A 14576-nucleotide genomic window follows, 5' to 3' on the forward strand; every position below is an offset into this window, starting at 1 on the left:
TCGCTTTGGTTAAATTATATTTTTAGATTATTTTTAGAATTTTTTTATTCGGTTATGTCATAACATATAAAATACATAGAGAGAAAGTTAGGAAGAATTTAAAGTATCCCCCCCTATTATATCCATATACACGTCGAAGCTGAGATTGAAGATTGAAATTTGACCAATCATAATAAAGGAATCTTTATCCCTGTAGTTCTGATTGGTCAAGTTTACACTGATCCCGTGTAATTTTCGATCTTCCAGGCATTAGTTATAATTTCTATGTAACAGTTTCTCCTATGGGATAGTGAATGTTTTCCAACATGAACCAATCAGAATATAGGGAACTAGAATTTCTTTTTCCTAATTGGTCAATTTTCAATCCTCAATGTATAGTCCGATACGAATTTATTAACACACATCATGCTCTATATATACGTATACAGAAATTAATCAAGTATGTAATACATATTATAAAAAGTAAAAAACATGTCGTTTCTTATTTTGAATAAATTTTATCTTCTTCTTCTTCTTCTTTGGTTGAATGGCTCCGGGCCTGACCACACTAGCCCACACGGCCAAAATAAATTTTATCAATTGATTTCTTTATTCATTGCGACATTTCGCAAATCTGTGACGATAAGATTTTCCAGTTGCGCGTGCGCACGAGAGTCACTGAATTCGAGCGCGGGCTTGGCGTCGCTCGCTCGTCTGCGCCTGGTGAAAAAGACAAACAGGCGGCTCCGAGCAATTGGCGTATCGACCGAGCACCGAGCACCGAGCACTTGATTAAAATCTTATTTCGCCTACTTACGCGCGCGCCGCTGCGATCTCGCGAAATTACGGTAGGTACAGTGATCGATGATGAGCGAAATTAATAAATTGATATCGGATTACGCGCGCGCGTTTTTCCACGCAGCTCACTCGGATTTTGCCTCGCATTCCGCGTGACGATAAACGCTCTCCCCTCCGTGCTATTGGGGCCATATTGCTATCCGTTGATAAATTTATGGAATTTTACCGTACCGACTGGTGAGTGAATCTCGTCGCGCGGAGATGATGATGATCGCGTCGCGCAAAGTGTCAAAATATACGCCCGTCGTAAAAACGCGTTCCTCCACGCGCTCGGCCAACGACCGGAGCGAAGCGTTTCGCCAAGACTCGTCTTCTACCCGTTTTCTACTGGCCGACATATTCCAACACGATGCGCAAACCGCGAAAACGCGACCTTCGTCGTGTTGCGACGTGTCGTCTCTCTTGAATATTTTGGAATATTTCGCTTTCGCGCTTCGCGCTCGCTTACTCGTCAAAACGTTTTCAGGTTTAACACAGGTGTAACGCTGCAATCCGTAAGCGAAAACTTATGTATAGATATCCGTCGGCTAATAAAGACGCACGGCTATTCCTTAGCATCAGTCAGCAATTTACGAGTGTATATAATAATTCGTTAATATGAAATTTATCTACCTACTAATTTTCACGTCGCATTGTTTATATACTTATAAACAATAAACATTAAAAATTGTACTTTTATCATAAAATATATACATGTATAATGTTTACTCTTTAGGTATAATTTAAAGAATGGAGTTATCGTCGGAAATATTGGAAAGCTTGGTTATGGATAATAAAGATGTTATGGAGGTGCTGAAAGGTGGAAGCGTCACGGAGGAAGACATTATATTTGAGTCTGAAGCAACTGAGGATTCCGAGGAGGCAGAAATAGAAGAAATTATAGAAATAATCGAGGAAGTTGAGGAGTGTGACGAGATTGCTCTGGATGGTGATGTATCTCTGTCAGAGAATAAAGATAAGACAGTGAATACGAAGGATGATGAAACGGTTGAGAAAACAGAGAAAAATGATCAAGCAGCTAAGAAAAATATAGAACTTTATGGCTTCGATGAAGAGAATTCAATGTTCGCTGTGCAATCTGCAAAGAAGGATTCAGCCAAAAACACTAACAGCAGCATACAGAAAACTATTAATAAACAAGTTATAAATTATGATGTAGATGAGGACTGGCAGGATGAAGAACTGGACCGTATAGATGAATTGGATAATACTTCTGAATTAGTGGACAGCCATGCAGATTCTTTACAGACACAAGCTGATAAAAAACATATAAATAATCAAACTGTTTCGCTACAATCAAATAAGATAGATTTAAGAATTCACATGGATTCCATAAAAAGATCGGATAAATCTCGAAACGACAGTGGTATTGGAAATAATATAAATAATATTGAAGATGATAGCGAGACACCTCATGAGATAGTGAAAAATGTAGAGAACAATCTATTATACACTGTGCTCGGTACAAAGAAACAAGACTCGTCTAAACAACAACAGGAAAAACTCAACGACGCACATTATGTCAAAGTAAGTATATCATTGGAATATTGCAAAAAAATATAATCTGTCTTTTGATATTGTTAATGATTGCATTATCTTAGATGGAACGACTCGAGGAGAACACTATACCAGTCGAGGGTACCATCTACTATGAAGGAGATAATATGGAAACATTATATGTAGCACAAGCTATTGATGACAATGAACAATATCAGTACGATAACGCGACAATAGAGCAAGATGAGCAAATGTCTTGGGAAGCGGCAAATCCCGAATCTAATCAAAATCAGGAAGAGGATAGTTCTCAAGTATAACATCCCTATTTAAAAAGTTAACAGTCAAATGTTACAAATAAGTGTATCATAAATATCTTTATCTTTGCATAGGATCAAATATTTTTACACGAGGACGAGGATGGTCAGTTATACTTTAAGGATGCTAGTGGAGTTTTGCAGCCAGTGTATTTGACCGAGGATGGAAATTATGCGATTGCTGACACTAGCGATGATCATACTGGTAAAGAATTGCAATCAAGATCTCAACAAAACAGCGATACGATTGAAGATGATACTTACATTTTACCTGATACGGATACTAAATCCATTTCTAATAAACAGGTATGGATCTAATATACATGTCACACATATTAAAGGGAAATTGTCATTACATTCTATTTACAAATTTACTAGACAACCAGTAATACGGTATCACCGACGTCGCTTCAAGATTTTGATAACGAAGACAATACTGTAACCATATCTTTAATAATATCGGAGGATGAGAATGGACAAAAGAGAACTCAAGTCATTATACCAACAACGGATAATTTAAAGTGTGACATCTGTAACAAAAGTTTTAAAACATCCTGCCAATTACTCAGACATAACAGATTAAAACATGCTCGTGAGGAAGATATAACTACAAGAAATTTTCCTTGCGATTTGTGCCCTAAAAGGTAAGCGAGCCTTAAAACTTATTTCCTAAAAATAAGTTAAAAAATTTAGTAAAGTTAATTTAAATTTTTAATATAAAATTAATATATATGCAAAAATAATTTTGTTTTATTTATAATATTAATTTTTTATTTTTTTACCAGATATCCGGATCAGACTTCTTTAGCTCGCCATAGAAAGACACACACCGGCGATCGACCGTTCCAGTGTTTGGAATGTCATAAAAACTTTCCCACTTCTACAGCGTTACGTCGTCATTTAACGCTACACAATTCGCAATCACGACCGCTTCCCTGCATCTATTGCGGTCGACGGTTTATGGACAAGACTAGCCTAGCGAAACACGAAGAGTCACACATGCCTAATGAACAGCGCAAGTATACATGTGACATATGTCAAAAGACCTTCCATCATGTAACCGACTTGAGTATGCACAAGAAGTATCACGATCCTGATAAGAAATTCGATTGCGAGGTCTGCGGTCGCGAGTTTAACAGATTGAACAACTTGCAAAGACATATGATGGTACATCAACAAGTACGTATATAATTATTTTAATTATACCTTCTATGACATTCTCTTTAGTACATAGAAGAAGAAATACAAATATAAAATGTTATAATTTGATTTATTTTTGCATTTTATGAGTGTTTTATTTCGATTTTTGTTGTAAATTATTTTTATCACACATTAAAGAGTTATAAATTTTTTTTTTCTTATGTATAGCAACAAGGAGGAAACGAGGAAATACTTTCCTGCGATGTATGCGGAATCACATATAAATTTATGAGTTCGTTGACGAGACATATGGTAACTACTCATATGAATCCTGAAAAATTGAGACAGCAAGCGGAAGAACAGAGAAGGAAGCGCGAGAATAATTACCGAAAGTATTTAGAAAATCGAAAGATGTACGAAACTCAGCACTCTACGTATGGTACAAGACGTAAATATCATTTAGTTTCCGAAAGTAATGACGAAACGGCCTGACTTAAATTTTCTCATAGTCTCTTGATAGTTTCATAAAGAGCAGTCATATAAGATTTTTATTGGTGTAATAACTCTGGACTAGCGATGTCTTTGTATCATTCATCAATTGGCATAAGTGATACAGATGTGCATTTAATTTAATGAATATTATTGACACATACATATATATATATACATATATATACATTAATTAAAAATTATATAAGTAAATGTTTCGATCAGTATACTATTATTATAAAATAGTATATGTATACAGAGTGGATGCATATATATACATATATATATATATATATATATATATAATTTCTCTTTAGTCTCTTGCATGCACTGAATGCTGATTTAAAATAAAATAGCATCGTTTATATACAAATGTTTAAAGTGTGCCTTAACCATAAACTGGTTTGTTTATTTGCACAATGTCTCAAGTGTTTTAAAATATGCGTATTTAATATCGAATTCCATATCGTACCAATAATTGATGGATATACAAGCATGGGATTGTGTTACATGGTGGAACCATAAAGATGGTAAATATAGTACATCTCCAGCTTTCAGCATTATCTTTAAAGTGTGTGCATTATGATATTCTGGATATCTAAAAATATATGTTTAGTTTTAGTCTTATTCTCGTAAATAAATGTCTAAAAAAGAAAATTGTATACTATATTTGCACTAAACTTTTTGTAATCTGGATTTAAAGGGTCTATACATATCCATGGTGTCAATGTGGAATTGGCAATTTGTTCTGAATCAGATATTTCATTAACTATCGGTTCAATAATCCATTTTCCAGATTCATATTCTTTGTAAACAGCAGATGGATAATTTCTATATGGAATCCATGGTAAATCCGTGGGAGGATGTAAGATAAAATTCTTTTCACCAGACACAACGCAATATATATTTTCATAAGGATCTTTGTGCACTATATATAAAAATTGGTAAAATAGTTCAGTATATTTGTGAATTTTGTCGATTCTTTTAGAATTAAATATATAGACTTGTAAAAAATGTGGATAGTATACAAAATTTGTCAAGTTATAAAAATAAGATTTAACTAATGATCTTGTAACAAGTTTTTTTTATATAAATTTGAGATATTAAAATACTTTTCTAAAATGTTATCAAGTCAAATAAAACTTTACTGGAAGTTACTGCTCTTTCATCTCCCATCCAAAAGTTTACAGCGTCGGGTTGTTTTCCAAATGCTTGTGTGGCCCATGACATTTCAATTTCTGCATCTGACCATAATTTGCGAAAATCATTTATAAAATTTGAATTTTGTTTCTGTATATAAAATACGCTGTCTTTCTTCACGTTTTCTAATGTATCAAGAAATTCTGACATTGTGAGTAAACGTTCTTCAGGCATTACAAAAAATTCTTTCTTAGTATCGTCATTTCTTCTGGCTATTGCATCTGCATAGCCACTCGGCGTTACAGCGACTGAAACATTTTCGTCGCCAAATACTTTACGAAGATACGGTATAGACCATTTGTTTATAGCAGGCCAGTGTTTTATCGCTCCTTTTATTACCAATGGTATATTTTTTGAGACATATTCTCGATAGAAAGTAAGGGGTGTAATTTTTGTGTAATTTATTTCCGCAACTTTACTTTGCAAATATAATTCTATAAAAATATGAAATAACAAGAATTATATATCATAGGGCTATGCAAATGTAGATTTTAATTATAGGAGTATATACTATATACTATTTTTATGTATTATATGTATATGCCTATATGTGATTATATACAATTTATATACACAGACAAATCATTGTCTGCCATTATCAGCCATTTCTTCATATATATATATATATATATATATATATACTATTTAAAGATAATATATTTTTTTTTAACTGAAGAATGAAAAAAAGGATAAAAAAATTAAGATTGTGCTTGTAACCGATATATTGTATTTTATATTTTTATCTCTGTGTATATATAAATCCATCTTTTTTACACTTATTTAACATTGATATAAAAATTATTCATTATATCCATAATATTTATTACTAATTATTTTTATAATCAAAGTAGAGGAGATGGAGAATAATATTAGTAATTTATTAGTAATACAGTTTTTTATATACTTTTATAAATACGACTTTCTGACAGCGTCAATTAATCTGTTAATAATTGAATGTGAGGTTAAGGGTACATACATATATTTTCAAACAAACCTTTCGCCTCTTGTGACAAGACACGATACGCCTCTTGGATTTTAGCTTCAGCATTTGACATTTTTTAAATTGAGAAAAAAATATGGTAGAAATTACATTTATGTCAATAGAAGCAGGCACAGACCAACAAACACAAGAGAATTCAAATCTATATGTAATATAGCTAATCAATTGTACGTATTTAGTGGACAGCCTGGTGACTAGTGATTATTAGTCACGTGTCACGTGCTATTTGCTAATTGAAAGATTATCTCGATTATCTCATTGACTGTCTATCATCTATCGGTGATACGAGAGATTGAAAAAATTACATTAGGTAAGTTCACTCTTCTCTCTCTCTCTCTCTCTCTCTCTCTCTCTCTCTCTCTCTCTCTCTCTCTCTCTCTCTCTCTCTCTCTCTCTCTCTCTCTCTCTCTCTCTCTCTCTCTTTTTCTTTTAACAAATATATATGATAACAGTAATGACAAAATTAAATAAAAAAGGCTTGTAATGATAAATACAAAATTTTATAAATTATAAATAGTATATAGTTGTATAAAAATGTGAAGAATATATTTTTTTATCTATCATATATTAATATATATAAAACATTTTTTCAGTTGCATATGCATAATAAATTTTTTAATAAGATTTGTTTATAAATGATGTATATAAATGTGAATATTAATTGAATGTATTGCAAATTTAATATATGATAGCAGAAAATATTAATCAAGATGTTATATAATTATGAGTGATGTTATATGTTTTGATTATTTATATAAAGAACCTAAGATATTATATCAGTTATGTGTATGTGCTATGCTGATTTGATTATAGATTTATAATACATAAATAAATTGAGCAAAGTATAAGATTGACAAGAATTCAAAGAGATAAGCGTACTCTTTATATTAAATCCGTATACCGTTCTTAAGAGTGAGTGAGCTTAATAGTTGCAGACTGCAATCATGGATAAGCGTGACACATTATTGCAAATAAATTTAGAGAGGCCTCTTTACGAACACGAAGCATTAAATCAAGATTACAATTATGAGAAACCAAAATCATTTTGTAAGTTATAACTTAGTAAAATAACAAAAGGAAATGCATGTCCTTTATGGTGCTTAATAAATTCTGAAACAATTTTTTATTCCTGCAGTGATTCAAAGTGTGATAAATATCATCAGATCGAAAGATTGGCGAGCTTGTGTAGTGTCGACAGTACCGGCGGTGAAATGGCTTAGAAAATATAATTGGAGAAAAAATATATTGTCTGATATTATCTCTGGTCTAACAGTAGCAATCATGCATATTCCGCAAGGTATGGCCTATGCGCTTTTGGGAAACCTACCACCAGTGGTCGGCATATACATGGCCTTCTTTCCTGTCTTTGTATATTTTCTTTTTGGTACATCCAAGCATGTATCTATAGGTGAGAAAAGTGCAGATAAAATGTATAAAATTAGACACAAGATCCATAATATTGGAGATTTTACTACAATATACTGTAAAATGAACATACAACAGAATTGCAAAAATATGATACTTTTGTTGAGTTTGTAACTCTTGGGCGTTAATGCATTTATCTGGTTAACTTCCATTACAGAACAGTTAGAAATAATACAACTTAATATGTGAACTTATTCAACAACCTTGAACAATCAAACATTCTTGGCATCCATCAGGAACTTTTGCCGTGGTTTGTCTAATGACTGGTAAGGTAGTAACATCTTACTCAAATCTGCTCACGGATCATACATCATCTGCGAATCTTTCGGACGCTTTTTCTCAAAATGTCGAGGATGTCATGTATTATACATACACTCCCATCCAGGTAGCAACAGCTGTAACATTAATGGTCGGAATATATCAGGTAAATACTATGTTATATTTTTCAAAACATATTTTAATCAAATAGAATGATGAAAAATGAAGATTTCTCTTGTGTTATAGATAATAATGTATACATTCCGATTAGGCATTATAACAACATTGCTGAGTGAAACTTTAGTGAATAGCTTTACAACAGCAGCTGCTGTTTATGTCTTAATCTCTCAAATCAAGGATCTTCTTGGTTTAAAACTGCCAAAGCAAAAAGGATATTTTAAACTAATTTTGGTAAGTAAATATATAAATTCTATATATATATATATATAGTGTCTACATATTTGTGTATAAATGTAGATACATAGCTTATATTAGTATATATACATATATTTATTGAGTAAAACATTTGAGAGCAAAGGTTTTTTTTTAATTTCAGATAATTGTAGATATATTTAAAGAAATAGAAAATATCAACATTGCTGCAGCAATAATATCAATTGTATCAATTATTATTCTTATTTTCAATAATGAATTTCTGAAGGTAAATATATATATTGTATTAATTTGATATTTTAATTCGAAAATATTGGCAACGTTATGACATAATTTTTGTCTTCAATTAGCCAAGAATGAGCAAAATATGCAGCATACCAATACCCATTGAACTCATTGCAGTCGTCGGTGGGACATTGATTTCTCGATATTGTGATTTACCAAAGATTTATAATATTGAAATCGTCGGACATATTCCTACAGGGTATGTCCTAAATGTTTTATCATTTAAATTTATTTACTAAAATTCTTTTTCTCTCCTGATACTTATCTTAAACTTTAGATATTACATATATCAATGCTTCTCAATAGGCTTCCCAAACCGGAGGTACCAAGTCTTGAATTATTGCCCTTGGTAGCGATTGATAGCATCGCAATAACCATGGTTTCATATACTATCACTATATCGATGGCATTGATATTCGCGCAGAAACTTAGCTATGAAATAGATTCTAATCAGGAACTTCTTGCAATGGTGAGAGATATATTAATATATATATATTTCAATGTAACATATTTATTGTATTTATCCTCGATAGTAAGTTATGTATGTATGTATATATATTTCTATTTCAGGGTTTTAGTAATGTAATGGGCTCTTTCTTCTCGTGTATGCCGATATCGGCTTCCTTAAGCAGATCTCTCATTCAACAAACCGTCGGAGGACGTACACAGATAGCGAGCATCGTGTCTTGTTTACTGCTATTTGTTATACTTCTGTGGATCGGACCCTTTTTCGAACTGCTACCAAGATGCGTGTTAGCTTCCATAATAGTTGTACGTATAGAATTACATCATAAAATTACAGATTGCCTCATTAAAAAAAAAGAAAAGAAAAGAAAAAGAAAAAAAAAGATAACCTAAGGATCTTTCACACAGGTGGCATTAAAAGGAATGTTCCAACAAGCTAATCAGTTAATAAAATTTTGGAAACTGAGCAAGACTGATGCTATAATTTGGATTGTAACGTTCCTAATTGTGACCCTAATAAATATTGACATTGGATTGCTCGCAGGATTGTTCGTGTCGCTGGCCATTATTCTGTTGCAAGCTATTCGGCCCTATACGTGTTTGCTGGGTCACATACCACATACAGATTTATATTTGGACTTGGATAGATATAAAGCGGTAAATTTTCATCAAGTAGATAAATGTGAAACAAAAATGAAATATTAATTAGTTTTACATATTGATTTTAGGCGGTAGAGATACATGGAGTAAAAATATTTCATTATTGCGGCACTTTGAATTTTGTCAATAACAATTACTTTAGATCCACAATATGTAGACTTGTAGGAGTATGTCCACAAAAGATAATCAAACATAGAAAAAAATTAGCTGAAGAGAATCGTTTTCTGGATGATAAAGATTCTGAAGATAGACATGAATTGCAATGCATAATCATGGACATGAGTGCGTTAAGTTATATTGATCCAAGCAGTGTTCAGATGTTGCACTTGATTGTCGAAGAATTTACACAGGTGAACATCAAGTTTTATTTTGTCAATTGTCCAAGTCCCATCTTTGAAATGATAAAAAAATGTGATTTATACATATATGGTAAGATGTCGATGAAAATCTTTGCAACTATACAAGATGCCGTCGCGTACTTTCGAAACGAGGTTTCCACATAATAATGGAAAAGTTTTCATAATATGCTGTGTATAAGACATATTTTTGATAAACACATTAACTGTAATACAGGAATATGCAGCTATATTTTGCTTTCTATTTCAGTATTACTTTTTACGTTGTACCTTCGTGAGATATTTCCTGCAAAATAATATTATAACGAAGAAAGAAATGATATTTTTTACTCAGTGTCAATTTTTAATAAAAAAATAGTGCGAAATGTGTTAAACACAGCATTATGGCTGCGGTTGAGAAGACGCTAGAGATGCTTCAAAGCGTTGCATTAACCAATCAGAATAAAGAAATCTTTACTCTTTTTGTCTTGATTGGTCAATCAAATGCTTCGAAGCAGCATTTCTAGCGTCTTTCCGACTGCAGGCTATATTTGAACAGCATATTTGTAGATTATATTGAAGACATAGTGATACAAATGTACTTCACAGAAGATATTCTATCCAATTTGTTTGTACTTACAACATACTTAAAAATTTTATTGCAAATTTTGAAAACCGTTAATATATATATATATATATATATATTTTTTACATCATATCTTGATGGTTACATGCATCGTAAGTATTGTTGTGTATTGGAAGAAGAAATATTAAACAATGTAACATGTAATTGAGCAATCGTCCTGTTTATTTATAGCGATCACCCTATGTACAATGTGACAGTTTCTAGTTACTCTGAATAACTTGCTGTAACTGTCGCAAAGGTTAGATTTACTGTGCCTTCTTTTTATAATTATAGAGCTGGTATAATTAGCATTCTATATGTTTTCTATTTGTAAGACACGATTATTTTTTCTAGTAATCTGCGGCAGTGTTGCCTGTTGATGCTGCATTGTATAATGTCATAAAATAAATACTCGAAAATAAGTGGCGAGACACATTGTTCAACAATGGTACGGCACAAAGATCAAATTGCTTTATATGTTTTCTTTTCTAAATCTGACAATCCAATCGGAACGCGTTGTCTTCTGGCGTTTATGCCAGCCCGTATTTTTTCTTGAGAGACTCTGGCATCTCGGGTGGCGGCGGGCGGGGCATGCGCAACCAGACCTTAACAGCATCATAGATGAACCATTGCGCTGCAGTCAGGGTACCGATCATCACAATCCTCGGTCCCAGACCCTTCCACACACCGCCAAAGCCGAGTTTCCTCAGGATATCGACCGCGGATGCTCCCTTCTCTTGGTTCAATTTTGATACCACCTGACATAGACATTTATATATTTAATAAATCTGAGATCTGAAGAGAACTGCGATTATGTATAAAATTTACCGTATCAGCAGGGTGAGATACAATGGCGCAAAATACACCAGCGATATATCCAGCGGCGAAAGTGACTATTAATTGTTCGTCTTTACTGCACTCTGCTCTAGGCTTAGGTACTACATATTTATATAGAAGTTCGACGGTGCGCTCGAAGCAGGCAAATTTCATCATTGTGTAAGGGATTTGACGCAACCACAGTGGTACTAGACCCTTATAGAAACTGGTGAGACCCTCATCTGCGTACATCTTTGGCAATGCTTGTCGCAAAGTGTTAGCATATCCGGGCATAGTTTGTATCCTGACCTAGAATTTAAAGTCCCATTGCATAACACGGACTAAACGATAAGATATGGAATAGTCTACAACAATTTAAAAAAAGACATCAAGCCATTTGTTACCTTAGCAGCTTCAAACGGCGCTAAACCAATATCCGCGAAGAATTCCGCAGAAGCTGATGATATTAAATACAACGAGGTTCTATATTCATAAGATAATTCTTCACCGGCCAATGCTGCATATTGAACTTTGAAAACCTCATAAAGACCAAATTTAAACATTCCCTGAATAGAATAGCCGAAAAAGGTGGGCGCCCATCCTTTCACCAATCCCCGGGTGCCGCCTTCGGCAAATGTTACCTACAATCAACAAGATTTGTGATAAATATTTTATTTATAGAAATCTACAAAAGAAGAGCATATTCAAAATAAGAATTACCCGAAATCCATTGAACACTGATTTATATTTTGCAGGATCCACTTGAATTCGGCATTTGACTAAATCTAAGGGAGTGATACCAGTATGAGTGATACCGCAAGACAAAATGCCCCCGAGACCGCATAACAAGAAATAATGGTTCGACCCAAATTCGCAGCTATCTGTAAATATACAAAATACAATAATAATTTTTATTTTCCGCATTAGAAAACATTTTTTTTTAAACAGTATATCATTAATTGTGAATCAATAAATAGCATTGACGCGTTTAAAGATTTAAAATTTTAATATTGTAAGGTGCATTTTTCAGAAAATCTCTGAATATTAGAGATATAAATGTTTAGAGCACACAAATATTTCTCAATGGCATTGTTCGATCAGCTGATCAAATTACCGAGGTATTAAAGTTCCTCTGGCGTGCATTCAAAATTCGAGCCGATTCGCCCCTCATTCTTGATCTACGAAAAAAAAAGACATCCTCCTCTTGACATGATGTTTCTCGGTCACGGTCAACATACAACGAATTAGATTTATTTTTACGTAGCCGTCATCATGTCCAAGGCTAAGAGAAGCACGTTTTATAACGCGCCGATATATGACAAGATGGCCGCGTCTTATGCAACTCGCGGCATGCATCCATTTAACCTCGACGGATTATGTCTTTATAACATCTCTTGAGGATTTGTCATTTGTGAATTATATAATTTGTACTTTTCTTCAATAGTAAAATTAAATTAAATATAAACGATGTACACGCATCGCATATATATATAATCGAATGTCCATTTGAATTTCAAAAACGGGAGATTTTACCGTTGGAACTTCTATACAAAAATATCGAGAGATAGCAGTTATATAATTAATGTATCATAACCGACCGAGAGACATTCTAAAGGACAGAATATTTCTAATATAAATGAGAAATTATATCTCATTATTGTTAAATTTACAAGATCTGAGAATCGTATCGCACAAATATAATATCGATAAGTAACTTCGAAAATGAAATTTTGACAATTGAATCCCGACATTCACAATATTTCGGTAATTTCGAGTTACGTAACACGACACGATCAGAATCTCAGATAATAAATGGCGGACGGTCTTATCCATATAAATTTATATATATATATATATATATATAAATGTCACATATAAATATCGAATACAATATTTTCGGAATTTATCAGCAGCTGTTTACAACCGTTTCCAATCGTTCCCAGCCATTACGAGTAAAGTATATTCTTCGTAACGTTAAACAAAAAAATTGTACGAAAGAGGTATAACCTCTCGATTAACTGATCAAAGGGAGAATCTCTCGATCGTTGGTTTATATGAAAAGAATCGAAGATGAGAGATAGTTACTGACCACCCTCCTCGATGGAGGCGGCAACGATGTTACGATTCGGAACGAGCGGCCGTGTTCCATCGTCTTTTAACGCCTGACACTTGGCTTGCGTGAACGGCGACGAGAATGGATTCATTTTCGCTGCCTCCTGCACCCAAGACAACATCGCGATTTGAACTCGCGCTTGCACCTGAACAGAAGCATTTAAAATTAATGACAGTTCGAATTAGATCGTATTAGATATATACGATTTACATTTACTAAAGGGCACTACATCAAAGTACGGCACCTGTTCCAAAGGAATGATTCTCGCCACCGAGAAACCCGCGAAAGAGTGACAGAGGGTCGAAGATAGAGGCGGAGCAAGGCAGAGGATGCGCCGCACAGCCCGTTTAATGTTACGATCATAGATCCATTTGTAATATAGATGAAAAACGAGTTGTGAATTTCAGTGCATCGACAACAAATCTGTTCTTCGCGACTAAACTTCTCGGATTGCGTTCCAAAATTTACTTCTTCAGTTGCGAGTAGAGTAGCGTTTGATTGACCAATCAGAATAAAGAAATCTTCGTCTCGATTGGTCAATCAAATGCTTGTAGCATTTATATAGCATCAAACGACACACAGAACACAGACACAGCTTTATGGCCTATTACACAATGCAAAAGTACAGGCAATAGGAACAGGAAATAGAAATTATTCACCAATAGGAGCAGGGAATAGGTATTATTCCCTGTTTCTATTGGTGGATAATTTCTATTACCTATTC

The 14576-nt window shown here is 33.5% G+C and overlaps 4 protein-coding genes across 11 annotated transcripts; 2 read left to right on the forward strand and 2 right to left on the reverse strand.

Moving 5' to 3' along the window:
• Positions 1-692: 692 nt before the first annotated feature.
• On the forward strand, positions 693-5430 carry LOC138945066 (uncharacterized). 4 transcript variants are annotated; one of them, XM_070316258.1, is made up of 7 exons: positions 693-827; positions 1553-2364; positions 2439-2645; positions 2724-2954; positions 3027-3292; positions 3434-3827; positions 4017-5429. In XM_070316258.1, the coding sequence occupies exons 2-7, from the start codon at positions 1567-1569 to the stop codon at positions 4278-4280; spliced, it is 2160 nt and encodes a 719-aa protein (XP_070172359.1). In that variant the 5' UTR covers positions 693-827; positions 1553-1566; the 3' UTR covers positions 4281-5429. The 4 variants fall into 4 exon arrangements, with proteins under 4 accessions (XP_070172359.1, XP_070172362.1, XP_070172360.1 ...); XM_070316261.1 differs by lacking the exon at positions 693-827 and adding an exon at positions 903-1014 and having other exon boundaries at positions 4017-5430; XM_070316259.1 differs by lacking the exon at positions 693-827 and adding an exon at positions 1023-1331.
• On the reverse strand, positions 4481-6770 carry LOC138945070 (bifunctional peptidase and (3S)-lysyl hydroxylase Jmjd7-like). Its single transcript, XM_070316269.1, has 4 exons — positions 6472-6770; positions 5426-5911; positions 4959-5205; positions 4481-4875 (listed from the first exon to the last, which is right to left on the reverse strand). Exons 1-4 carry the CDS (start codon positions 6530-6532, stop codon positions 4686-4688), a joined length of 984 nt encoding a protein of 327 aa, XP_070172370.1. The 5' UTR covers positions 6533-6770; the 3' UTR covers positions 4481-4685.
• On the forward strand, positions 6497-11686 carry LOC138945068 (prestin). 3 transcript variants are annotated; one of them, XM_070316262.1, is made up of 11 exons: positions 6497-6787; positions 7291-7524; positions 7613-7885; positions 8139-8326; positions 8407-8571; positions 8717-8821; positions 8904-9037; positions 9145-9307; positions 9409-9609; positions 9712-9960; positions 10032-11686. In XM_070316262.1, the coding sequence occupies exons 2-11, from the start codon at positions 7422-7424 to the stop codon at positions 10464-10466; spliced, it is 2016 nt and encodes a 671-aa protein (XP_070172363.1). In that variant the 5' UTR covers positions 6497-6787; positions 7291-7421; the 3' UTR covers positions 10467-11686. The 3 variants fall into 3 exon arrangements, with proteins under 3 accessions (XP_070172363.1, XP_070172365.1, XP_070172366.1); XM_070316264.1 differs by lacking the exons at positions 6497-6787; positions 7291-7524 and having other exon boundaries at positions 7797-7885; positions 8060-8326; XM_070316265.1 differs by lacking the exons at positions 6497-6787; positions 7291-7524 and having other exon boundaries at positions 7815-7885; positions 8065-8326.
• Positions 11086-14200, reverse strand: Mpcp1 (Mitochondrial phosphate carrier protein 1). 3 transcript variants are annotated; one of them, XM_070316267.1, is made up of 6 exons: positions 14097-14200; positions 13829-13997; positions 12460-12620; positions 12144-12380; positions 11752-12048; positions 11086-11681 (listed from the first exon to the last, which is right to left on the reverse strand). In XM_070316267.1, exons 2-6 carry the CDS (start codon positions 13971-13973, stop codon positions 11454-11456), a joined length of 1068 nt encoding a protein of 355 aa, XP_070172368.1. In that variant the 5' UTR covers positions 13974-13997; positions 14097-14200; the 3' UTR covers positions 11086-11453. The 3 variants fall into 3 exon arrangements, with proteins under 3 accessions (XP_070172368.1, XP_070172369.1, XP_070172367.1); XM_070316268.1 differs by having other exon boundaries at positions 14082-14175; XM_070316266.1 differs by having other exon boundaries at positions 14063-14174.
• Positions 14201-14576: the final 376 nt, after the last annotated feature.

Source organism: Polyergus mexicanus, unplaced genomic scaffold (genome assembly GCF_030449975.1).
Source record: "Polyergus mexicanus isolate NDT 795.1 unplaced genomic scaffold, iyPolMexi1.0 SCAF_3, whole genome shotgun sequence".
Taxonomy (NCBI): Eukaryota; Metazoa; Arthropoda; class Insecta; order Hymenoptera; family Formicidae; genus Polyergus; species Polyergus mexicanus.

What these genes read in the sequence shown, in the direction of transcription:
- LOC138945066 (XM_070316258.1), top strand. Translation starts at nt 1,567, where the DNA reads ATGGAGTTATCGTCGGAAATATTGGAAAGCTTGGTTATGGATAATAAA. An exon ending in ACGACGCACATTATGTCAAA is followed by an intron (nt 2,365 to 2,438) that starts GTAAGTATATCA and finishes GCATTATCTTAG; the next exon opens with ATGGAACGACTCGAGGAGAA. An exon ending in AGGAAGAGGATAGTTCTCAA is followed by an intron (nt 2,646 to 2,723) that starts GTATAACATCCC and finishes ATCTTTGCATAG; the next exon opens with GATCAAATATTTTTACACGA.
- LOC138945070 (XM_070316269.1), bottom strand. Translation starts at nt 6,532, where the DNA reads ATGTCAAATGCTGAAGCTAAAATCCAAGAGGCGTATCGTGTCTTGTCA. An exon ending in CTTGTCACAAGAGGCGAAAG is followed by an intron (nt 5,912 to 6,471) that starts GTTTGTTTGAAA and finishes ATATTTTTATAG; the next exon opens with AATTATATTTGCAAAGTAAA. An exon ending in TGAAAGAGCAGTAACTTCCA is followed by an intron (nt 5,206 to 5,425) that starts GTAAAGTTTTAT and finishes TTTTATATATAG; the next exon opens with TGCACAAAGATCCTTATGAA.
- LOC138945068 (XM_070316262.1), top strand. Translation starts at nt 7,422, where the DNA reads ATGGATAAGCGTGACACATTATTGCAAATAAATTTAGAGAGGCCTCTT. An exon ending in TAATGGTCGGAATATATCAG is followed by an intron (nt 8,327 to 8,406) that starts GTAAATACTATG and finishes CTTGTGTTATAG; the next exon opens with ATAATAATGTATACATTCCG. An exon ending in TCAATAATGAATTTCTGAAG is followed by an intron (nt 8,822 to 8,903) that starts GTAAATATATAT and finishes GTCTTCAATTAG; the next exon opens with CCAAGAATGAGCAAAATATG.
- Mpcp1 (XM_070316267.1), bottom strand. Translation starts at nt 13,973, where the DNA reads ATGTTGTCTTGGGTGCAGGAGGCAGCGAAAATGAATCCATTCTCGTCG. An exon ending in CGCCGTTTGAAGCTGCTAAG is followed by an intron (nt 12,049 to 12,143) that starts GTAACAAATGGC and finishes TTTAAATTCTAG; the next exon opens with GTCAGGATACAAACTATGCC. An exon ending in TATCTCACCCTGCTGATACG is followed by an intron (nt 11,682 to 11,751) that starts GTAAATTTTATA and finishes TGTCTATGTCAG; the next exon opens with GTGGTATCAAAATTGAACCA.